This window comes from Chenopodium quinoa, unplaced genomic scaffold (genome assembly GCF_001683475.1).
Source record: "Chenopodium quinoa cultivar QQ74 unplaced genomic scaffold, ASM168347v1, whole genome shotgun sequence".
In the NCBI taxonomy this organism is placed as follows: domain Eukaryota; kingdom Viridiplantae; phylum Streptophyta; class Magnoliopsida; order Caryophyllales; family Amaranthaceae; genus Chenopodium; species Chenopodium quinoa.
This window is the reverse complement of record NW_018745188.1, coordinates 236146-259305: the sequence shown is the minus strand read 5'-3', so window position 1 is coordinate 259305 and position 23160 is coordinate 236146. Positions and strand designations below refer to the sequence as shown.

Here is a 23160-nt window from a genome sequence, read left to right as displayed (position 1 = left end):
ATTGAAGGCCAAGGCCAGAAGTCGAAAGGAAAGGCGAAAGCCTCGGAACAAACTTCGGCCAATGAGCCAAAGATGGAGAAATCTGCGCCCTATTTGGGCAGGTATGAATCCTATACTCTGCTTGCTCTCCCACGTGATAAAATCTATACCGTGACGAAGGAAGAGCAGAGTTACCTAAAGCCGAGACCACTTCCACAGTGGTATCAGCAAAAACAAAAAAATTAGTGGTGTGAGTTCCACAAGTCATCGAGACATAACAACGAAGAATGTATCTAGCTGAAGGACCAGATCGAAGATATGGTCCGGAAGGGGTGCATGAAAAAATATATCGCGGATCACCGCGAGAAAAAAGAAGTCGATAAGTCGGAGAAGGATTCTCAGCAAGAAATCAACTTTCCCCGATACAGCAAAACTTCGGAGGAAAAATTCCCCTCAATCCTTGTCATTTCCCGGGGGATGTGTTCTCGAAGGGAGCATAAGCGCAACCTAAGGGCTCTAACCCATCAGGTGAACAACGCTGGCATTTAGCCTCTTCAGTCGCCGGTGCCAAACATGACATTCTCAGCTGCTGACTGCCGTGGGGTGACGTTCCCTCATGAGGACCCTCTGGTGAGCGGTGCAAACATTTTGTTCCGAAAGGCCTACAACCAAATCAAGATAAAGCCCAAGCACCTTACTTCGGTACCCTACCCGATATCTAGATTCAACGGAGCTTCAACTTATCCTAATGGGAAGGTCCTTCATCCTGTCACCATCGGCTGCGATGAAGTAGCCAGGTACGTCATGGACGAATATTTCGTCATTGATCATGGGGAGACCCTTGATTCATGAGATTCAGGGGGTAGTCTCTATGTACCATGAAATGATGATATACGTTTTAGACGCCGGCTACCCCAAAATAATCGAGGGTAGCCAAAAGGAGGCCCAAAGGTGCAATTACCTTAAGCCATCAACTAGTCGTTCGGAGGACAACGACGACGAGGATGAGGAGGAAAAAGAAAAAGAAAGGGAACCAAGTGTGAAGAAGCTGAAAGACCTAAGCGCTTCGACCCAACGTTCTCTAGCAAAAAAAAAAACAATAGAGTTGACTGAATCTAGCCCCACTGCAATGGAGCTAGATCAGCAGACTGAAACGGTAGAGTTGACCGAAGGAGACGCTGAAAAATGTGTTACAATCGGGCTAGATCTCGATTTAAAATTCCGCGTTGAACTTATCCAACTCCTTCGGGATAACCGAGATGTGTTCGCTTTCTCGGCAGCTGACATGCTTGGAATTAATTCGAACCTCATCTCCCATAAGCTTAATGTCGACCCCACGTGCTGGCCAATTAAGCAAAAGAAGCGGAATTACTCCGCAAAAAAGAACCTAGAAATCGCAGCTGAGGTCAAAACGTTGCTTGATGCAGGCTACATCGAACCCTTCCAGTATCCAGAATGGCTGGTTAATGTGCGTTTTATCCCTTCCTGAGGATAGATCAGCTAGTCGACTCGACAAGTGGACATGCTCTACTCAGTTTCATGGACGCATTCTCGGGGTATCATCAGATCTTCATGCATCCCGACAACTTAGCAAAGACGACTTCGTCACGAACACCGAGGTGTAAAATTACAATATGATGCCCTTCGGATTAAAAAATGCGGGGGCAAAGTTTTTGGCGATCAAAAAGGCCGAAACATGGAAGTCTACGTTGACAATTCTATCGTCAAAAGCAAAGAAGATAGAGATCATGTTACGGACCTGGCTGAAAAATTCGACACCTTAAGAAAGCACCAAATGAAGTTGAATCCGAAGAAGTGTGACTTCGGTGTGAAGTCTGGGAAATTCCTAGGCTTCATGGTTAGCAAAAGAGGTATTAATGCCAATCCCGCTAAGGTGAAAGCCGCAATCGATCTTCCCGAGCCGAAAACAAAGAAGGATGTTCAGCGGCTCACCTGAAGAATGGCAGCCCTATTAAGCTTCATCTCAAGTGCCTCGGACAAGGGGTTACCCTTCTTCAAAAAGCACCCAAAAACAAAAGATCTCATTTAGGGAGATGAGCAAAAAGAAGCCTTCAAGCAGCTTTGGGAGCATGTTGCTCAACTTCCTACTCTGATTCTTCCAGCTGAAGGGGAAACCCTGTACCTATACATCCCAGTAAGCCCAGCCAACATAAGTGCAGTGCTGCTGAAGGAAGAAAAAAAAGGTTCAACAGCCGATCTATTTCGTCAGTCACACTCTAACGGATGTCGAGACCCGCTATCCCCTACTCGAAAAAGTTGTCTATGCAGTAGTGGTAGTGGCTCAGAAGTTGAGGCCCTATTTTGATTGTCATCAAATACTGGCTTAACTGATCAGCTGCTGGAAAAAGTCCTCGGCAAAGTTGAAAAATCAGGTAGGCAGGCAAAGTGGGATTTTCAGCTTACTGATTTTAGCATCAGCTAGTAGCAGAGAGCAGCCATCAAGGCTCAAGCTTTAGCGGACTTTTTGGCCGAATGCTCGTAAGAGGAAACGCTAGACGAAGGAAAGAAAGTTTGGACCGTTTCTACGGATAGATCCTCCACCGTAAATGGTTCGGGGGAAAGGGTAGTGGTAACCTCTCCCGAAGGAAAATCCTTTGAGGATGCACTCAAATTTTCTTTCAAAGCTTTGAACAACCAAGTCGAATATGAGGCACTCTCCAAACTTTCTAGTTCAACTCTTACTGAGATGAGCTAATCTGTATATGTGGAAGTGCGCCGAGAAAGAATTGTCAATGAAGCACCTGAGGTGTGTAGCGTTGACCACGTACCAAACTGAATGGTCCCCATCCTAGCTTTCAAGCTTCGGGGAGATATTCTCGAAGACAAAATCTTAGCCTCCATGCTGAAATGAACCAGCTCAAGGTTCATTATCTTTAGTGTAGAGCTTCTGAAAAAATCATTCTCAACCCCATTGCTGAAATTCCTGGGTCCAACGGATGTTGATTATATCCTTTGGGAAATTCATCTCGGCATTTGCGAGAACCATATCGGGGGAAGAACTTTAGCCCACAAAGCATTGAGGACTGGGTACTACTGGCCCACCATGATCCAAGTTGCTAAGGAGCTGGTTAGAAAATGCGAAATATGTCAAAAATTCGCACTAGTCATCCATCAACAAGCCCGGGATCTTCAGCCGATCTTGAATCTGCTTCCATTCTCCCAATGGGGGCTGGATATCCTGTGCCTCCTTCCGAATTCTACATACCAAAAAATATTGTTGATAGTCGGCATAAACTATTTCAGCAAGTTGATTTAGGCCGAAGCAACCTCGAACATTACAGAGCAAACACTCAGAAAGTTCATGTGGCAGAATATTATCACTCGCTTTGGCATCCCAAAAGTGTTTGTCTTTTATCATTGAAGGCAATTTAATAATTTACCGCTAAGGCGGTATACTGACTAATTTGGCATCAATTTGGCATATTCAGCTGTGTGCCATCCGCAAAGTAACGGACAAGTCGAAGCTGCAAACAAGCAGATTCTTAAGGCTCTCAAAAAAAGGGGTGAGGATCAACAGTCCAAATGACTGAAAGAACTTCCCGAAACTCTCTGGTTACTTCGGAAAACTGAAAAACAGGCAACGAGCCACTCACCTTTTGAGCTAGTGTATGGTGCCGAAGCCGTCCTTCCAGTGGAAATTGGTTATGAAAGTCTGCGAGTGCACCACTTCTCGGCTGAGAATGAGCAACGTATGAAGGAGTTCCTTGATTTCCTTGACGAAGTAAGAGACTCATCCCGAGAAAGAATGGCGGCATATAAGTAAAGGATCAATAAATTTTACAACAGAAGGGTCCATGCGAGGCCTCCCAGAATTGGAGACCTCGTCCTTCGAAATGATGCTGTATTTTAGAAAAACCGAATTCATGGGAAACTCTAAGCCACTTGGGAGGGACCCAACGAGATCTATGATGAGCTTCATCCAGTGACATACCGACTTCGGCAGTTGGATGGAATTGAGCTGAAAAATCACTAGAAAGCTGATGTACTTAAGAAATTTCATGTGTAAGCCCTTCGAGGCAGAACAATCTTTGTAAGTACATTTTCAAGTATTAATGAAAGGCCTTAGAGCCACCGTTTCTACAAATATTTGCAATTTTCATTCTTTTAATTTTCTTTTTTCTATCTACTCTTTAAGGGTTTTTTACAGCACTATCTGAATCCTTCGCCTAAAAGGCACCGGGTTTCAGATTGCAGACAAACTCGCCTAAATCAGAGCACCATTCTTTCAGCCAAAGCAAACGCTTCGATATGACTTGCTCTCCGAGGTAATGAGTCCATGGATGAGTCTGGGATATATAACTGAGCCTTGTATCCCAAAAGGTTATTATTCGAGACACTGCCTTAAGTTGGCCGTGTGTCTAAGATATCCATTCTTTCAGATAGACAGAAAACCATGAATAATGGCATTAAGTGTTAGAAATTTTTTGGGTAACAAAAGTTGTCTAAGTTGAAATAGCAGTCATCTAAAAAATCCGAAGATAAATTCGTCAGATTTCTGGGGCGCAATAAGAATACAAGTACAAGTACGCAGGTAATAGAAGGAAAGCAATAAATTCATAACATGAGAAATAAGCTTGGGATCCGAGCTACAAGTTAAAATGTTTTAGAACATAAGAATAAATACCGGCAACCGCTCATAAGCGAAAAATTACAGCTGCCGAAATACGTACAAAGGCAAAAACTTAAGAGTTTATACATCAAGGCAAGCTGAAGCAAAAAACAGACAAGGCAAAAAACATTCAAAAGCGGCAAGTTAACAATTTAAGCACACGTTGATCCGCAAGATTCTGAAGACGACTGCCCGAGTCACTAGGCTTCAGCTGAAGGATCGGGCTGATCAGCAAAATTGGCGTTCGGGGCAGCTTCAGCTCCAGCCACTGAAGAAGTAGGCTTAACTTGTGTTTAAGTTCTCTCTCTCTGTTCTCAGCCTCCTTTGCTTTAATGGCTCCCTCCAGCTCTTCAGCGTTGAGACGAGCCTCAAGATCCAGCTCATCCTGACTAGCAAAGCGCATGTTAGGGTCGTTGGCATCTTCAGCCCAGACCTCACACTAATACCAGTCCAGGCTCGGCGTAGCATGGAGAGAAAATCTTCAAGCCACCTTGTACCCATTGGTGTATGCATTCGCATACTCTACCTTGGTATAAACCTTGACAGCCAGCTAGGCCTCGGCATCAGCCAACCTCTTCTCAGCCTCCTCCAAGTTCTTTTGGGATTGCTCAAGTTCAGCGGTAATCTTGGAGGAGGACTCCCCTTGCACCCTCAGCTACTCTTGGACATCGTTCAGTTGCAGCTAAATCCTGGAAGCTTCTTCATTTTGAGACTGCAGTTGACTTCGGATAACCCAATAATGGTTTGAGCTTGGAACAGCTCTTCTTCCTTAACCTTTAGCTTGGCAGTTACCTCTTGCAGCCTCTACTTTTGGGCCTCGGTAGCAAGCTGAGCCTCAGAAATCTGGTCATCCCGATTCTTCAGGGCTTGCTCAGCTGTTTTTTTGCTTTGGCCTCTAGCGCGTTTATCCTCTACCAAAGCTCCTGCGTTCGGTTGGCCACTCTTACCTGAGCTTTCTCTTTTATGCGGCGCTCGATTTCGGCTTGAGAAGGTGGGGATATCAACTGCCCCATACTCATTTATCAGCTTCTCCCCCTCAAGAACAATGAGGAAGACTTCCTTATCCAAGGCATCGAAGAAGGTGCTGAGAGTTTCGGCAGCCTGCTTTCCATATTTCTCAGCCTCTGCTTACTTTTCCTCGGCAGCCTTGGCCTTCAGTCTGGCCAGTTTAGCTTTAGCCCTCGCAATCTCCAGCTTAGTCTTGAGCGAATCTATCAGCTCTACAGTAAGAGTCTAATTGTGCACAACCTGTTAACCTCAGTCACAAGTTTAAAAAAAAAAAACCTAAAACTGAGGAGCTGAAGTTACAAAAATTAAGAATTACCTACATTTCTTCAGACCTGAAAGTCAGGAAGGAAGTGAGTACGAAAGGGCCTCAGCAGTTTGGTCCTTTATCTCTTTAGTGGAGCCTAGCTGGTCTCCCTCTAGGTTGACTACATCAACCTCCTTTTCAACTCCATGCTGGTTTAGGAGAGCATTAGTTTCTCGCTGAATCTCAGCAGCAAATACTTCATGTGTTGCAGATTCAACTATCTTCTTACAACACATTTATCAGTTGCTCTAATAGCAGCAAATTCTTCAACTGAGGGCATGGCAACGCTCTCTCCGTTGGGCACCTCCCCCTGAACTACCTCCTTTGGGTCAGGAGTTCGTTAGTCCACCTCCATCTCTCGAGTCTTGGGAGGTGGTGGAGGGGTCTGTGGAGGAGGATTGATCGGTGGCGGAGAAACCTTGGGAACCCTGCCTTCAATAGGCTCCCTTATAGTAAGGCCAAACATCGGCCTCACTTAGAAATCATTTGGCCCTATTACGGCCTGACCTCTCCTTCTCCTTTTTATCAGAGGCTGCTCATTCATTTTCAAATCGGAAGTCTCAGATTTCAAAAAATCCTCGGGATTGGCAGGCGCTTTCCCATCTCTTCTTTTTTTGCCCTCTCCCTCAAACTACAGAAAACGAGGGGCAAGAAGGGTATTAGCAAATGGCTCAAAGGAAAGTTAAAAAAAAAAGCTAAATTAACTCTAAAGAGCTCACCGAGGTATTCAGTAGAGCCTCGTCTGCTGCTTCTGCTTTGGCAGCCTTAGAGGTCCCTTTACCACCTTCAAGGGCTTCAGCTACCCAAGCTACTTCCTTAGCAGTCCCAGCAGCCTCTTCATCTTCGGGAGTAAGCTGGGAAAAAGGGTCCAACTTAATCCACCAACGCTTCTGCTTCAGATAGTCAACAGCGGGCTCAATCTAAAACTTATTGGAGTGAAGGTGCAAAGGGCGGTCCTTCGGGTCAGTTATTGAAGGGGCGTAGTTCCGAACAGCTCTCTTAGCGCTGATCCCTAAGAGTTTGTAGTCAATTTTAACGTTGACCTCTTGCAACACTAAAAAAAGAAGTTCAAACTGTACTAGCCGATGCAACCTGTTAAAACAATTCAAATTCGGCTGAAGGCTGTAAAACTGGCACACCTAGAGTTTTGTTATTACCCTTCGGATGTTGACAGGCGTCAATTAGCATAAGGAGATCATGTACTTTATTAATATGTCCTTAACAAAAAGGGAACCGAAGCCCATACATCAGTTGCCGAGTGTACACCCCCACATAGCCTTGGGGTGGACAATGAATTATGTCAGTCGCCATAGGCATTCGGCACCACTACCCATCTTGCTTTAGAATGCTGTAGAATAGCTCGACCTGTTCTGCAAGCCGGTAGGTCTCAGCATTTCCGACCCATTAGGAATATGGGGCATTCTTTATCATTTCCGAAATAGCCTCGGCATTCGGCCATTCAGTGGCTCCGGGGGGCAATTCCCAAAGAACGACGGCTGGAGGTTCCTTCTGCCCTGAGACGCCTGTCTCCTTCGCTCCCCGAGGGGGCGCTGAATTGAGGGGCGTCGCCGGAATTCCTTGTTCCGGGTCATCTTTAACATTCTCCCCATTCCAAATGTCTACTCGGTCCCTCGCATGCCGAGGTTGACGGGGTTGACGGGGCTGACGTGCTCTGCCTCTTACCATGGCTGAAATTTAGAGAAAACTCAAAGAAAAAGAGGAATACTCTTAAACTTGAGAAAAATCAAAGAAAAATCCAAAGATATTACCTTAATTTGAGTCGAAAATCGCCGATCTGCAAGTTGGTGGCAACCGATTTCGGTTTCAAAGTCTTAATCTCGAGGATTTAGTGAAGTTTTTGGGTCAGAATCAAGGGTTTTGCGTGAGTTGGAAGTGTGAATTGGTGAAGAAATAAGGAGAGTGAGTGCAAAAATCCGGTTATATTTCCAGAAATAGGAATTATTGAAGTCCGCGCTCTTAATCTCTCTTTAATCGCTCATTAAGTAACCGTTAAACACTCTCCCTCCAAATTAACTGCCCATTATCCGTTCAACTTCCTCAATTATTATCCAAATGACAGTAATTTCCCTAATGACTGTTAAAAAATTTAAATTTTTTTATTTAATTAAATCATTTACTTCCCTCCATTTTTTATTAAATCCAAACCCGACCTGTCATCCTTCCAAATCGGGTCTGGGGAGCAAGTTGTTTGGGTCCAATTTAGCCTAATTGGGCCTAGTCCATAAATGATTCAATTAAACCCCAAGGTCAAGGGTCCAAATCTCCAATCCATGTCAAGTCAAGTAAAAGGCCCAGTTAAGGTGGTTAGCCCACTTGATCTCAAGCCTATTTTCTTCTCCATTCTGCAAAGGTATAAAAGCCATAAATAGTTCTATTTTACATTCATTCAAATAAGCCGCAAGCAATTAATTCTCTTGCATAGCTTTCTCTCTCTACACATTGTACTGACTTCGGAATTGGAGGGGCCTTTCTCGGCAAAACCCCCGAGGCCAGTTTATGTGTGTTTGTTGTGCAGGAAACCCTTGGCCCAGCATTACTTGGACCGAGCCCAGTCTTCAGCCATCTTAGAAGGACCTTGCTTAAGATCCCATTGTTTTACCTGAAACAATCTTTAAATTTTAAATTAAAATAAAAGAAAATTGAATTTATTTTCCAACATAAAATTTAGCAGCCAATGAAAAATTGCATTGTATTTGCATGAGAAATCCGATCTCCTAATAAAACCCCCACCAAAAGACACAACAAAATTCATACATGCCCCATCAGTATTTATCTTGAAATATCCCTCCCTAGGTGCCTCCCAATCACTAGAAGATGAAGTAGGAGCCTTTCTTTTTCCCTTTATCGAAGGTTCCTGTCAAATATTATTAGATTGCTGACAATAAAAGGAATTTTGTTAAAAAAAAAAAAAGTAGTTACAATCATCCTCCACTTTTCTTGTCAAATATTATTAGGTTCCTTTTCTTCAAAAACTGTGATATTTCTATGAGACCATAAATGCCACAAAGTAGTTACAATCATCCTCCACTTTTTATTCGACCTAAGATTACACTCTGGTTAAGTCACCGTAGTTTGATTCTTTTTTTTGTTAATAAAAAGATGAAGCGATTTTTTTTGTGTTCCGCCCGTTTCGCCCTTTGCGCTAATCCGGATTTGGGATCAATTATGGGTTGTTAGGTTCCTGTCCTTTCCCAATTATTGTTGCGGGGATCAAAAACGAATCCTTCCTACCAAGTGTAATCCCAATAACCACTACACCAACAACCAATTGGTTCAGGATGAAGCCGAATGATAGTTATATGAGAGCTTCTCCAATGGTGTTTTTTAAGGACTTGCTTGCAATTATGAAAAATAACAAAAGTGTTGTTTTACCATTGGAGCACTATTGAAACATCTGCTCAACCAAGAAGTACTGTTGAGTTAAGCTACAATACTTGGAAATTTTCAGGATTTATAAATTATTTTAAAATATTGGAGAGTGGGGAACACGATTGATTGTCCATTATACATTTATACGTGATCTACAATTTTTAAATAAAAAGATAATGCAACTTTTTTATTTTTTATCTTTTCATAAAAAAAAAATAGGTTTTAGAATATAATTTCCATCTTTATCTCAAGTCTAAACTGACATATATGCAGCTGATGTTGACTACACTTTATCCTCGCTTATAGGTAGACTTTTTTTTTTATCCTTTTTTTAAGAAAATTGACTAACATTCACTGTAAAAATTCACTTGTAACTATATTTTACAAGATTAGGTATTTTTCATTGAAATTTTTTTTTTCACAATTTTTAAATTTAAACTTTTTGATTACTTTATATAATACTACGTAACAAATTAGACTTTATCAATAAAAGATTTTGCCAAAATATTAGCCAACATACAATATTTGATAACCATGTTTTACTTTGAATTATTATCTTATGTATCTATAAATATTTTCTTAAAACTTAAGAATACAACACGTATATTGTTTCATAAAAACATAATCTACAAATACTTTCATATCTACGATTAGTTCCTCGTAAAAAATTTAGATGGATGATACAGATAATCCATTTAGTCAATATTTTGGATTGGGAAATTGATCAAATACTACAATGCCTAATTTGCAAGACAACATGTCAAGCTACCATCCTCAACCTCCATTTTCAAGTGAATCTAATGTGGTTCATGATGCTACAAGAAGAGAATGTGTAGGGGACTCTAATATGCACCAAGTAACATCACTCCAAAGCTTTCAAATGGAGTCTCACACTCCTTAAAGTGATAATGTACAAGAGGTAAATGCACAAGCTACTAGTCAGCCGACAAATAAACTTTCTTGGACTCAATACATGGATGAAGATTTATGTAATAGTTGGATAGATTTCACAACTGATTCTATCAAAGTCACCCATCAAAGTAAGACGGATTATTTGAAAAACCTTGTAGAGTATTATAACAATTGGAGAAGGGAAGTCCCTCCAATAACCATTGGCAAGCCACAAATCACTAGTATAAAATGAGTCCTGAGATTAGCAAGTTCAATGGGTGTTATATACAGATTAAAAGTGTTAGCCCAAGTGGCAATGACGATGACTAAATGATTAGTAATGCCCAAAAACTTTTTACTAGAAAAAGTGAAAACAAGAAAAAACAAATCTACTTATTTGCATTCGTGGAAAATTCTTCGAAATGCCCCAAAGTGGAAAGATTATGTTTCTACATAAAGTAGTTCTACAAAAAGAACAAAGGTTTCTATTCCAAAAGATAACACTACCTCTTCCTCAAATCCTAATACTAGTGAAATTGATGACTTGGAAATGGGAGATAAACAACCAATGGGACAAAAGGCGGCTAAAGCAAGTGCGAGGAATAAAAGTAAAGTAAAAGGCAAAACAGCTCATCTTGACGAGAAGTGGGGTAATTATCAAGAACTATAGTAAAAAAGACTTTCATAGTGCGAAGAACACATTCGACAACAAGATTTCGTGATACTTTGCAAAGACACGTCTAATATGGATGAAAAAGCTAGAAAAAATCATGACCAAGTATGTGAAATCATTAAGGCCAAGTACGAAATGTCATAATCACAAATCAAATAAATATGATGACTACTAAATCAAGTATTTTAAGTTTTTTATTTATTTATTTTATTTTATTTTTATTAGAAGGGGGTATTGTAGGTGTTTTTATGTTGAACTCAATAGGCAATTTATAAGACTTTTCCTTTTATTATGTAATGTTTAATTTATTATTAATGTTATGTATTAAGTTTTGTAGCATTCTTGATCCCTTTGTTATTTTTCTATCATTAGTGGTTAGAGCTTTGTTTTTAATTTGCTACTTCTTGTTTTTTGACTTCAGCATTTCATTTTTTCAATAGAGTGGACATACATATATATATACATATATATATATATATATATATATATATATATATATATATATATATATGTATATATACATATATATATATATATATATATATATATATGTATATATATATATGTACATATATATATATATATATATACATATGTAAATATATATATATATATATATGTATATATATATGTATATATATATATATGTATATATACATATATATACATATATATATATATATACATATATATATATATATTTATATATATATATATATATATATATATATATATATATATATATATATATACATATATATATATATGTACATATATATATATATGTACATATATATATATGTATGTATAAAACACCCAATCACAGCTAACCAATGAAAAGAACAAAAATTTGGAGAATGAAATTGGAAGGTTGTTACGAAAGTTTGCAGAACCAAGCTTAAGTATGTACAATGTAGGACAAATATACCTAACCTAGGAAAACTAGCTATAGGCGCATAGTCCCTATTGGTTTGCTAACATATAGGATGTCATATTTGATAATAAGTGGAACTTTATCAAAGATGTGTAGGGCCTGAAAGTGCCAATTGGGATTCAAAACCAACGAGACTTTGAGAAAAAATAACTGGGAGTGAATTTTGAAGCGGGAAACCAAAAATTACCCACTCCCCACAAAAGTTACTTTTTACATAATTTTATTAATAAAATTGAGGAAGAATCAGCGCTTCAGCAGCTTTAATGGTGTAATCTGCCATAAACACTTAAGCTCAAACGATTCTTATAGCTAGCTAAAGCCAAAATTGCAGTTATCTTCTGAATCCAAACTACATCTTTTCAATGCGAAATCGTTTAGTTGATATATTGGGAGTTGACTTAGCGGAAGCATTGCGGGAAGAAGAAGGCCATGGTTGCGCAAGGAGGGAGTTGCGGTTTGATAGTGACAATGTATGTGTTCGAAACCTTATGTAGGTCGATTTGTTGTGCATGTGTTATTTTTTCTTTTTACTTAGCAATTAGTAATGCATGAATTATGGGAATTAACACAGTTCAATTGAATTAGCTGAATAGTTAGGTTTTTTCGGGGTAATTCAAAATACATAGTTGTTGTTGATAGTGAATGTGACATTGCTTAACTTAGTTGGCATATTGTGTAAATGTAAGTCATTTTTAGAGTAATTGATGTTGGTATTGTTGGATTTTTTTATTGTAACTCGATTAGTTGATTGTAACCCGATTAAATTAGTGTCAATTGTTAGATTCTTACTACGTATTTATCACAAGAATGAGGAGTGTGTACATTTGAGGTTTGAGGTTTTGGAGAGCCCTTTTAAAAATCGTACAGGACTATTTTTCCACACAAGTTAAGATTAAATGCTCTGTTATAAGCATTTTATAAGTTTTCAATCTTTTAGTTATGCCACTAGAAATGTGAAATGTGAAATGCTATTTTGAAATTTGGGATTGGTCAAAGCATTCTTATTCAATAGACTACAAATATAAAGCTTGAATTTAATTAAATGAGTAGCTGAAATTGGGGATCCTACTAATGTAAACATTGGTGGAGTCAAAATTTAATATGGATTGAAGTAGCTTGGTTGCACCGAACCTAGCAGCATTATTTCCCCCCTCTTTCGTAGTGCACTTGAGAGCACTGCCCTGCTTAAGAATCTTGTTATTGTGATTATTAACCTAGGCAGGCTGCTTGTTTGATTTTATGATGTTATATATATTCCCAAATTCTTTGGATTGTCAAACTCTTGGATCATTTCTATGTGGCTATGTATTCTTAACATATGAAAATAGTATAATTATGTGATATTTCCCAATTAAAAACACATCATGTGTCATGTAATCTATGAGTTTAAAACTAACAGTTCTGATGAGAAAAAAAAAATTGTTTATATATTCAGTAAGAATGTATGCAATTGCATCATTTGCTGAGAAAGTTCTAACCAAGTTGTACATGTTAGTATGGTACACCTGTTGGCTGCTTCTAGTCTTTCACTTCTCTGCAATTGTTATGAAACTGTTGTGATCTTATCTTTAGATCGTATCCTAGTTGGTTTTTATTGTAGTTATTATATAAATGACTTGCTATGGAGAAATTGATATGTATAATGTAGATTTTGTTCTTAGTTTCTTGTGGTGGTGTTGTGTATATGATTGTTGTCTGTGTGTCATTGTTTTAGGGGGGCGTTGGTGGTAGTGATGATGATGATGATGTATGTGGTAATGAGGAGGGATTATAGAGTGAGCATGGGAATGGAGAAGGGGATAAGGAGAAAATTGAAAAGGGATCATATTATGATGGAGAGTAACGGGGGTCTGATAGTGAGGGAGAGGAAGGGGGTCAAATTCCTAGGAAGTGGAAGAGGAGGAAGGAGTTGAAGATGGAGGTGCAGGGTTAGGAAGTTTTACTTTCATAACGCCGAAGAAGAACACTGTACTGGTTAGCACAATATTTGGTGTAGAAGAGGAAGTACCAGCCCGAGTTTGGGTATGGTATTTGGTAGTTGGGATGAGGTTGATAGTTATTTTTGGAGTTATGCTAGGCAAAAGGGGTTTGGTATAGTGAGGGCTGGTGCTGGGTTTTCCAAGGTGAAGAGTGATTTGGGGGATGAAACGTATTGTAAGCAGAAAAGGAATGCTAAGTGGACTTGCGACTGCTATGGAAGATCCTCCAGGAAGCTTAAAGTGGATGTACTTAAGGAAGGATTGTTGCAAGATGAGGAAACAGTTGTGAAACGGAAGACGAAAAAGTGTGGGTGTGAGGTCGAGTTGTATGCTAGTGTTGATGAGGAAGGGAATTGGGTTGTTTGTAGGTTACACTTGGAGCACAAAGGTCACTTAGTTACATCGAGAAAGGCAAAGGATATAACAATGTTCAGGAAACATGAGTTTGTGTCTAAAAATGGACACTTGGTGAACCGGGTGTGTAATGCAAAGAAGTCTAGGGTAAAGGTATCGCAGATGTATAATTGTTTTGCGAGGGAGAAGAAAGGAATGGATGAGATGTCATTTACACAGAAAGACTTGGAGAATGCAGCGGATGAGAAACAAAGACTGAAGCTAACTGAGGGTGATGCGAATGGAATGATTGAGTACTTCAACAAAATGAGTTCAGACAATTAATTTTTTTTTCATCTTTGTAGGTTCGGGAAACATGGTGCATTACAAGAAATTTTTTGGGTAGATTCGAGGAGTAGAGCTGCGTATGAAGAGTTTAGAGATGTTGTCTGTTTTTACAGTACATACTTAACGAACAAATTTCAGCTTCCCTTTGCTTTGTTTGTCTTTATGAATACCACGGACATAGTATAATGTTTGGATGTGTATTGATATCTCGGGAGATGACAGAGATCTATGAGTGGGTGTTGAGGACATGGCTACATTGCATGGGAAGGAAAGCTCCTGTCTCGATCCCGACGGATCAAGATCCGACTATTAAGAAAGATGTGAATATAACCATGAGTGACACTTGTCATAGGTGGGGCATTTGGCACATCCTTCACAATTTTGGGAAGTACGTGGGTAAGCATGAGCAATATTATGCTGTGAAGGATTAGTTTGAGAATATCATATATAGTAGTTTAGATGAAGAAGAATTTGTAGCTCGTTGGATGGATGCAGTGGAATATTATGAACTACAAGAAAACAGTTGGCTTGAAGGTACAGTTGATCAGCTTTATATGACTTGTTTGTTTTTATTGATTTGGTATATGATTGTTGGTTTCTATAGGTGATCTATCCTTAAGCTTGGTTACTGCACTAGCATTTTGGGTGTGTAGTCCATGTCATGATATGCATGAAGCACTAAAACAGGGAGTTCGATCAAGTGTGCAAGCAGCATGGTTGAAGCAATTTTTGTGTTGTGGTGTTGACTGCATTTTTTTATTATGTACCTTTGTATGTACTGGTTACACTTTAAGACATTAGGTGGCATTTATTTTGTACCACTAAGGTGGCAGATGCTATTTTCCATTATGAGAATTATGTTTGAAAGCTACTGATTTCCTCTTTGGATATGATACATGCAGGTCTATTTAAGTAAAGGCAAATGTGGATCCCAGTCTATTTGAAACATTTGTTTTGGGCTGGGATGAAAACAACACAACGTTCGGAAAGCTTCAATCATTTTTTCAACGGTTATATTGACAAGAACACAACCTTGTCTGAGTTTGTGCTTTGAAACTGTGATGCTATGACCATAAGGGGTGAGGCCGAAAGATTTGCTGACTCGAACACAATCCGCTATGTGAGGCATTTAAAGACAGATTTCCCTACAAAGGAGGATTTCCCTACAAAGGATTTCACTATGCGAGCTATCATTGCCGATTGGTGCGAGATCATAATCTCTTTACCTCTTTTAGGGAGGTAAAAGTCTCAAATGACGCCGTTTGCATCATGATGGCCATTTTTTCATATACTCTAAACACTTCATAAGTCCCCTTGGGGTCTTACGAGGAGCCACTTTCTTTTCATTACTCTATCCCTTTTCAGCAACCACTCTCTTGCTCCTATTTCTCCCAGTTTTTTTTGTCCTGAAAACTACTATTGTATGCACTGACTTAGCAAGGCATGTATGAAAGTAGATAGTCCTCTTCCAACGTTTAATAGTGCTAAAGCCTCATTAAATTACCCCCCCCCCCCAACTACTTTTTTAAATTAAACAATTTATACAGTTCCCAATGGAAGATTAAATGTGCCAATAGTATAGGTAAAGAATATAATGGTACATATAATTCTATTTTCGTATACAATAGTGTACCACTTAATTCCACCCACTGACCTCACAAAAAAAAGTTCATTTTTTGCAAAAGTGTAATTCTCAAGTACTTAGTTGGATAATAATTGCAAAAAATAACTCCCCTTACTGCCGTAATTATACTCTCAAAGTCAAAGGGGTAAAATATTTTGAGTAGATTTGATACATAATTTTACTGTGGTACTTTAAAATCTCGTTGGTCTATAAAATGTGTAAGATGGTACATATGCGTACATATATTATACGAATAGTGGGTACTTGTGTTTGTTATGACAAGACAGCTCTGTCCCTAATGCTGATAGATGAACCTTCCTCCAATGATAGGTTGGGTAAAAAATAAATGCATACGATTCAATGGTGATTTGGCCACTGTAAATCCATGCACACCGCAATTTTATTAGAGGGTACCGCTAAAAAGCACACATGTCTAGGGTACCACTTGAGGAATTATTGTATCACTTCTTTATTTATGGTATAAAGAATATGACTAAATGTACCACCTACATGCAAATAGTAATAATTCCTTGCAGTATGGGTAATGACTATGTATGAAAATATATATGAAATTCATTTAAAACTTTGAAAATTGTATGGTTTGGAGGTTTATAGAGTCAATATTATGGCCTTACGAGTCAATGGTGATGTGATTTAGAATGGGGTTACGTGTACCTTAAACCCAAACACATACGATTCAGATTCATTAGCTAATTCATGTATTCAGTTACTTTTTAACAAAAGATACACTTCCATATACCGTTGTTTAGGTAGGTATTCAGTTACTACCGACTCTATGCTCATCGTTTATCGGAATTCAATTTTTAGTGTTTTAATTTACAACCCTATTCCTTAAAATAGGTTTAGGGACAATAAGGGCTCTTAATAAAAAGCCTAAACATGTTCTTTGCACCCTAATCTTAATGACTTTAACCAAAGGGACTGTCACAGTGGTACTTTTACTGGTAAATATTGTACCATTTTAGATGATATAGTACACCGCATTTTTATTAGGGTACCACTAAAAAGCACACATGTATAGGGTACCACTTGAGGCATTATTGTACTACTTCTTTATTTATGGTATAAAAAATATGACTAAATGTACCACCTACATGAAAATGAATAATTCCTTGCCGTATGGGTAGTGACTAAGTGTGAAGAAATATATGAAATTCATTAAAACCTAAGTGTGAAAATTACTTGGACCATACTATAGTTAGACATTTTAAATTCATATTTATAACATTTTGTTATTAATGGTACAAATTCTTACGTATTGTATACTAGTTGTACATATATGTCCAACTATACGTGCCATAGTGAATGTAAATAGTCAAAATTCAGCTCGATAAAAATTAAGGGTTTAAGTAAAAATCAGGCGCGAAAGAATAACAAATTTCCCGCTCTATGTGGTACTTCTTCCTTTTACCCATCACCATTGGTAAATCCCTTTTCACTTGGCCCTCCTTTTGTAGTTCCCTCCATTCACCCTCTTACTTGAAAAACTTGCAAAGTTGTACTCCACAAACTATGTCAACAGCCTCTTCAGGGAGTCGTGTAATTCGTCAACCGTGTGCATCTGCTAACATCTCATGGATTTTTGAAAAATTTTGCAACTACAACGAGGAAGATGCTACCCTCGTCGAATTTTTCATCTGGATGTCCGAAATGGATCCGAAAAGGTCGTACTATAAATGTTGCCACTACGGTTACTGGGAATGGCCTGTTGTTTCCGACCTTTTCAAGGACGGACCACCGAACAACATCAGGGGCGTAGTTCGTAGGGTCGAGGAGTTGGTGCAACAAAACATAAACATTGTTAAGATTAGGCTTACAATGTTGTTAATTGCAATGTTATTATATTTCAAATCGTAATTCAAGTAATTTGGTTAGTACGGTAATGCAACTGATGTACCAAGATACATTTAGAAATTAATGTTATGAAAGTTGGTTCACCTATGTAAGAAGCAAGTACTCTGTTTAATGTTAAGAAATTAATAGTCTTTCTCAAGTAGTCTTTTATGGGTCCATCTAAACAAAGTTATCCATCGATCAATATTCTTCTGTTGGCCGGAAAATCAATCACCAAATCAAATGTGACAAGTACCATTGCAGTTTCAGTGGTACAACCTTACATTTTGGGTTATTGTATCATAAATATTAAACAGTTATATATATATATATATTAGACCTGGAAAATGGATCATTCGGGTCGGGTCATTTTGGGTTGGGTCAAAAGGTTATCGGGTCAAGTTTGAGTCGGGTCTTGTCATTTCGGGTTTCAGGTTGATTTCGGGTCGACTGATAATCAGGTCGGGTCGGGTATCGGGTTAACACTTTGGGTCGGGTCAATTTCTGGGTCGGGTCAATATTTGGGTTAACTTCGGGTCGGGTCAATCTTCGAGTCGAGTCATATTCGGGTGATTCATTGGGTTAAATTCAACTTTTATATTTATTTATTAACGAAAAACTCACTATATTTATTACAGGTATTTTTATCATTGATTATAGTAATTGTTTGACTTATATAAACCTCTTTTTTTTTTTTTTTTTTTTTTTTTTTTTTTGTGTGTGTGGTGTGTGTGTGTTTAGATTGAGAGTCACTTTTAGGATCTCCTGAAACTAAGAGGGATGCTCTAACTAATTGAGTTATACCTCACTCTCTTATTGATCTTAGTTTTAATACGTACTCTTATTATCATTGTCATTGTTGCTATAATTTCTTTGAATTATTATTATACTTTCTCCGTCCCAAATTACTCTTAACGATTTGACATTTTGCACTATTTACACATCTCACTTTGACCGTCTTTTTAGCTATTATATGAAAGTCAATGTAGTCATGTAAGATAATGTTGGGTCTATTTTAATGTATAATTTCCTAATATAAACTTTTTATGGCTTATACAATTATTTACTAAAAAAAGTTAAAGGTCGGGTCACTTTTGGGTCGGGTCAACTTCGGGTCTGGTTGTTTCGGGTCTCGGGTCAACTTTGGGTCAGGTCATCTCAGGTCGGATCGTTTCGGGTTGGGTCATTTCGGCTTTAGGGTCAAGGTAGGGTCAGTTCCACTTCGGGTCGGGTATGGGTCGGGTCGGGTTAATTTGGGTTTTAAGTCAATTTCGGGTCACTGATTTCGGGTCGATTTCGGGTCATGGGTCGAGTCATCGAGTTTGGGTTAAGATTGTCAGGTCTAATACATATATATAAATAACCACTTTTTTGGGTTATTTTATAATAATGTTATTAATTAAACAAACATTAAAGCAATATGTGACTATAACATGAATGGAAACATTAATGTACCAAGTAAGTTAATTATTAAATTGATAACGGCTTATGTACTGATTTTTTCCTTTTTTCATCCCCATTAACAGACCGTATTATCATTTATTTTTAATCAATTAACGAAGTACAATTTAACATATTATATGTATTAGTCACAAAAATTATAACACATGTTGTATGTCAAAAATCATATGATTGTTTTCTAAAAAAAATCATATGAATGTGCAATGGTACATTATTTGTGCCATCTCGAATGTTGGTACATTGAATGGTACTTTATTTATGATACTTAAATTGGCGCAAAGAAAGAGGGAGACTCAAATAGGGAGTTGAAGGGTTACGTGTGACGTCATCCCATGATCAGTAAAATAAATGATAATACTGAAGGAGGAAATGTAAACAGAGCAATAAAACAACCAAAAATTCTTATGCAACAGCTTACAGGTTTAGTTAAATGACGTGTTTACGGCCATTGCTAACATTAACAAGCAAAAGGCATAAAGCAATGTCGCACAGAGCACCAGCGTCAACAAAAGTCCCCTAAAGTTGGGTGCTGGGAAGAGACCCACCAAGGGAGAGAAGTCGGCGGCCATGAAGAGGGTGTCTGGTGTTGGTGGTGCAGTAGGGCAGGGACCAGCTGGTCATGGTTCTGGACTAGGGGCCACTGGTGGTGGACAAGGAGCGACAAACATTGGTGCATCAAGTGCGGAAGGTGGGGGAGGAGTGCAATCGCCGGTGCAGGTCTCGGCATTGGAGAGGACCAGGCGGAGGGGGAGACAAAGAAGGTAGAGGAGTCCCGACAGCCCCAAGGACACCGTTCCCTACGCTCCGTACCATGTCCGTGATCATTGGTCTCCAGAGGTTTTCGGCCAACAATCTGGTTATTATGGGCACTCAACTTCAACAATTGAAAAACTCAACTTATGGGGGGTAATTAATCTTAGCCAATTACGTCTGCTTTTTGATTTAAAATATCAAGAAAAGGTTGTCTCTTTTTATTAAATTGGCTAAGATTTGATTTGTTGTAATTGAGGGGTTTGTTTGTTTTTCTGTTTTAACATTTAACTATTTTACTCAATGTTGTACAGTTTGTTTAATTTTTGCTTTTGTTGTTAAAAAATAAATCACCTTTTGGACATTGTAATCATCATGGTTTCCTATGGTTGTGTGACTGGCAAATGGGTCATTTGGATCGGGTATTGGTCGGGTCATTTCGGGTCGGGTCAAGTTCAGGTCAAAAGTTTATTGGGTCAAGTTCGGGTCGAGTCGGGTCGGGTCATTTCGGGTCGAATGATAATCAGGTCGGGTCAGGTATCGGATCAACACTTGTGGTCGAGTTCAGGTAGGGTCAAGTTCGGGTCGGGTCAGTTTGGGTCGGGTCAATTTTTGGGTCGGGTAAGTTCGGGTCAAGTTAATTTTCAGGTCCAATTTTCGGGTCAACTTCGAGTCGAGTCATATTGGAATGATTCATTGGGTTAAATTCCACTATGTATATATATTTATTTATTTTTTTTTGACGAAAAACTCACTATATTTATTAAGGCTATTTTTTTCATGTATTATAGTAATTGTTTGCCTTTTTTTTTGTGTGTGTTTAGACTGAAAATCACTTTAGGATCTCTTGAAACTAAGATGGATGCTCTAACTAATTGAGTTACACCTCACTCTCTTATTGATCTTTAATACGTACTCTTATTATCATTGTCATTGTTGTAATAATAAAAGTACGTATTAACATTTTATTCTTATATTCCCTCCGTCCCAAATTATTCTTACCAATTTGACATTTTACACTATTCACACGTCTCACTTTGACCAACACGTCTCAATGCAGTCATGTAAGATGTTGTTGGGTCTATTTTAATGTATAATTTTCTAATATAAACTTTTTATAACTTATTACATTATTTACTAAAAGAAGTTAAAGGTCGGGTCATTTTCGGGTCGGGTCAACTTTGGGTCTCGGACTCTCGGGTCAACTTCGGGTCAGGTCGTTTTGGGTCTCGGGTCAACTTCGGGCCGGGTCATCTCAAGTCGGTTTGTTTCGGGTTGGGTCATTTCGGGTTTCAAGTCAAGGTCAGGTCAGTTCCACTTCAGGTCGGGTATGGGTCTGGTCGAGTTAATTCGGGTTTTGGGTCAATATCGGGTCACTGGTTTTGGGTCGATTTCGGGTCATGGGTCGGGTCATTCGGGTCGGGTCATCGGGTTTGGGTCAGGATTGTCAGTTCTAGTTGTGTGTGTTTTTTTTATTTTAACAAATGGTTGTTCGCACTTAATTATATTATATGTTTTATACTTAGGTTTTTTTTTGCAATTACATTACGTTATCTAAACTACCTGGAACAAAAACCATTAACAGTACTACTGAAATTAGTAGTGGTACCTATTACATATTAATTTGTACCTGCTACCCAAATTGGTACAAGGGTAAGTTACACCGGACATTTTCGATAGAAATGGTACATGTGACTTTTCCAAAATGTACCACCAATCAATCGAGCACCCTTTAGTTATTCATGGTATGCAGCGTGAACCAGATCAATGACGAGGGGTGGAACTAGGTCGTTGAAACTAATCCTCCCTCGATCAAACTAAATTTATAAACACTTAACAAACCTATATACAAGTATAGAGGCAAGTCAAGGATCGAACCTAAAGGAACGGTAATGTTCAAAACGCTCTCAATTATGTGCCTAAGATAGGTCGAAGACAAAGATAAAGAGAGAACACCAACAACTAATAAACAAAGAAACCAAACAAATCAAGCATTAGGAACAGGATCAACAAGTAATCATGACAATTGTAGCAACTCGGGAACAATATGCAAATTAATAGTTGTGAAGACTAATGGCAAGCTCAATCAAAAGAGTCAACAAGCTATCTACTAGAGGTCAAACTAGCGCCAGCTACGAGAGATTCTAACTAGTAGCATCACTAATCAAGCTCAATCGACAGTTGCAATTCCTAAATCAGCGGTCCGTATCATTAGAAACTACAATGCAATCTAGCATAATTCTCAAGGCCTAATCGAATTACACACATGCAAACTTCCATTAATCACTTTAATCTCAACAATTAAACAACACAATCCCCAATTTCAGCACAATTAATAAATCATACAAGTTTCACCTAATCCCTAGGAAACAACTACTCTAACATCATCATCTAATCAACAAACAACTAAACAAATCAAGAATCAACAATATATGAAGAACAATTACACTAATCAACAATCAAACATCAAAATCAAATCAATTAAACTTGAATAAAATTCCTCACTTTCTCTCTCTAAAATCTATTCCTAAACTAACCCTAAAACTAGAGATAGAAGCTCTCAATTAAGCTAAGAAAAATGATTTCTAATTCTAATCTAATTCTCACTCTAATTCTAACCCAAAAATGGGTATTTATAATTACAAAGATAAAAGAAAATAAAAGAGAAAAAAAACAAAAGAAAAAAAAAGAAAAAAAAATGAAAACAAAATAAATAATAAAAGAAAAATAAAGAAAAAAGGAAAACTAAAAGGAAAAATTGCCCAGAATAATCCTACCTTTGGGTCGTCTACCCAAATTAATCCCACCTTTGGATTATTTTTTAATAATCCAACCTTTATATCAAATCCGCTCAAAATAGTCCTGGGTGACCAATAACCGATTGTAAAGGATATTTTTATATATTTATATTGATATACACGTGTCATAACTTGATTCGTCCAAAAAAAAATAGTAAATGAAAAATATATAAAAAAACAACCACCTAAGCCACACCACAACCA

At 38.3% G+C, this 23160-nt stretch overlaps 1 protein-coding gene across 1 annotated transcript; it reads left to right on the top strand.

Annotated features, from left to right (window-relative positions):
* The first annotated feature begins 13833 nt into the window (after positions 1–13833).
* LOC110710897 lies at positions 13834–14466 on the top strand. Its single transcript, XM_021889241.1, has one exon. It carries the CDS (start codon positions 13834–13836, stop codon positions 14464–14466), a length of 633 nt encoding a protein of 210 aa, XP_021744933.1.
* The last annotated feature ends 8694 nt before the right edge of the window (positions 14467–23160 follow it).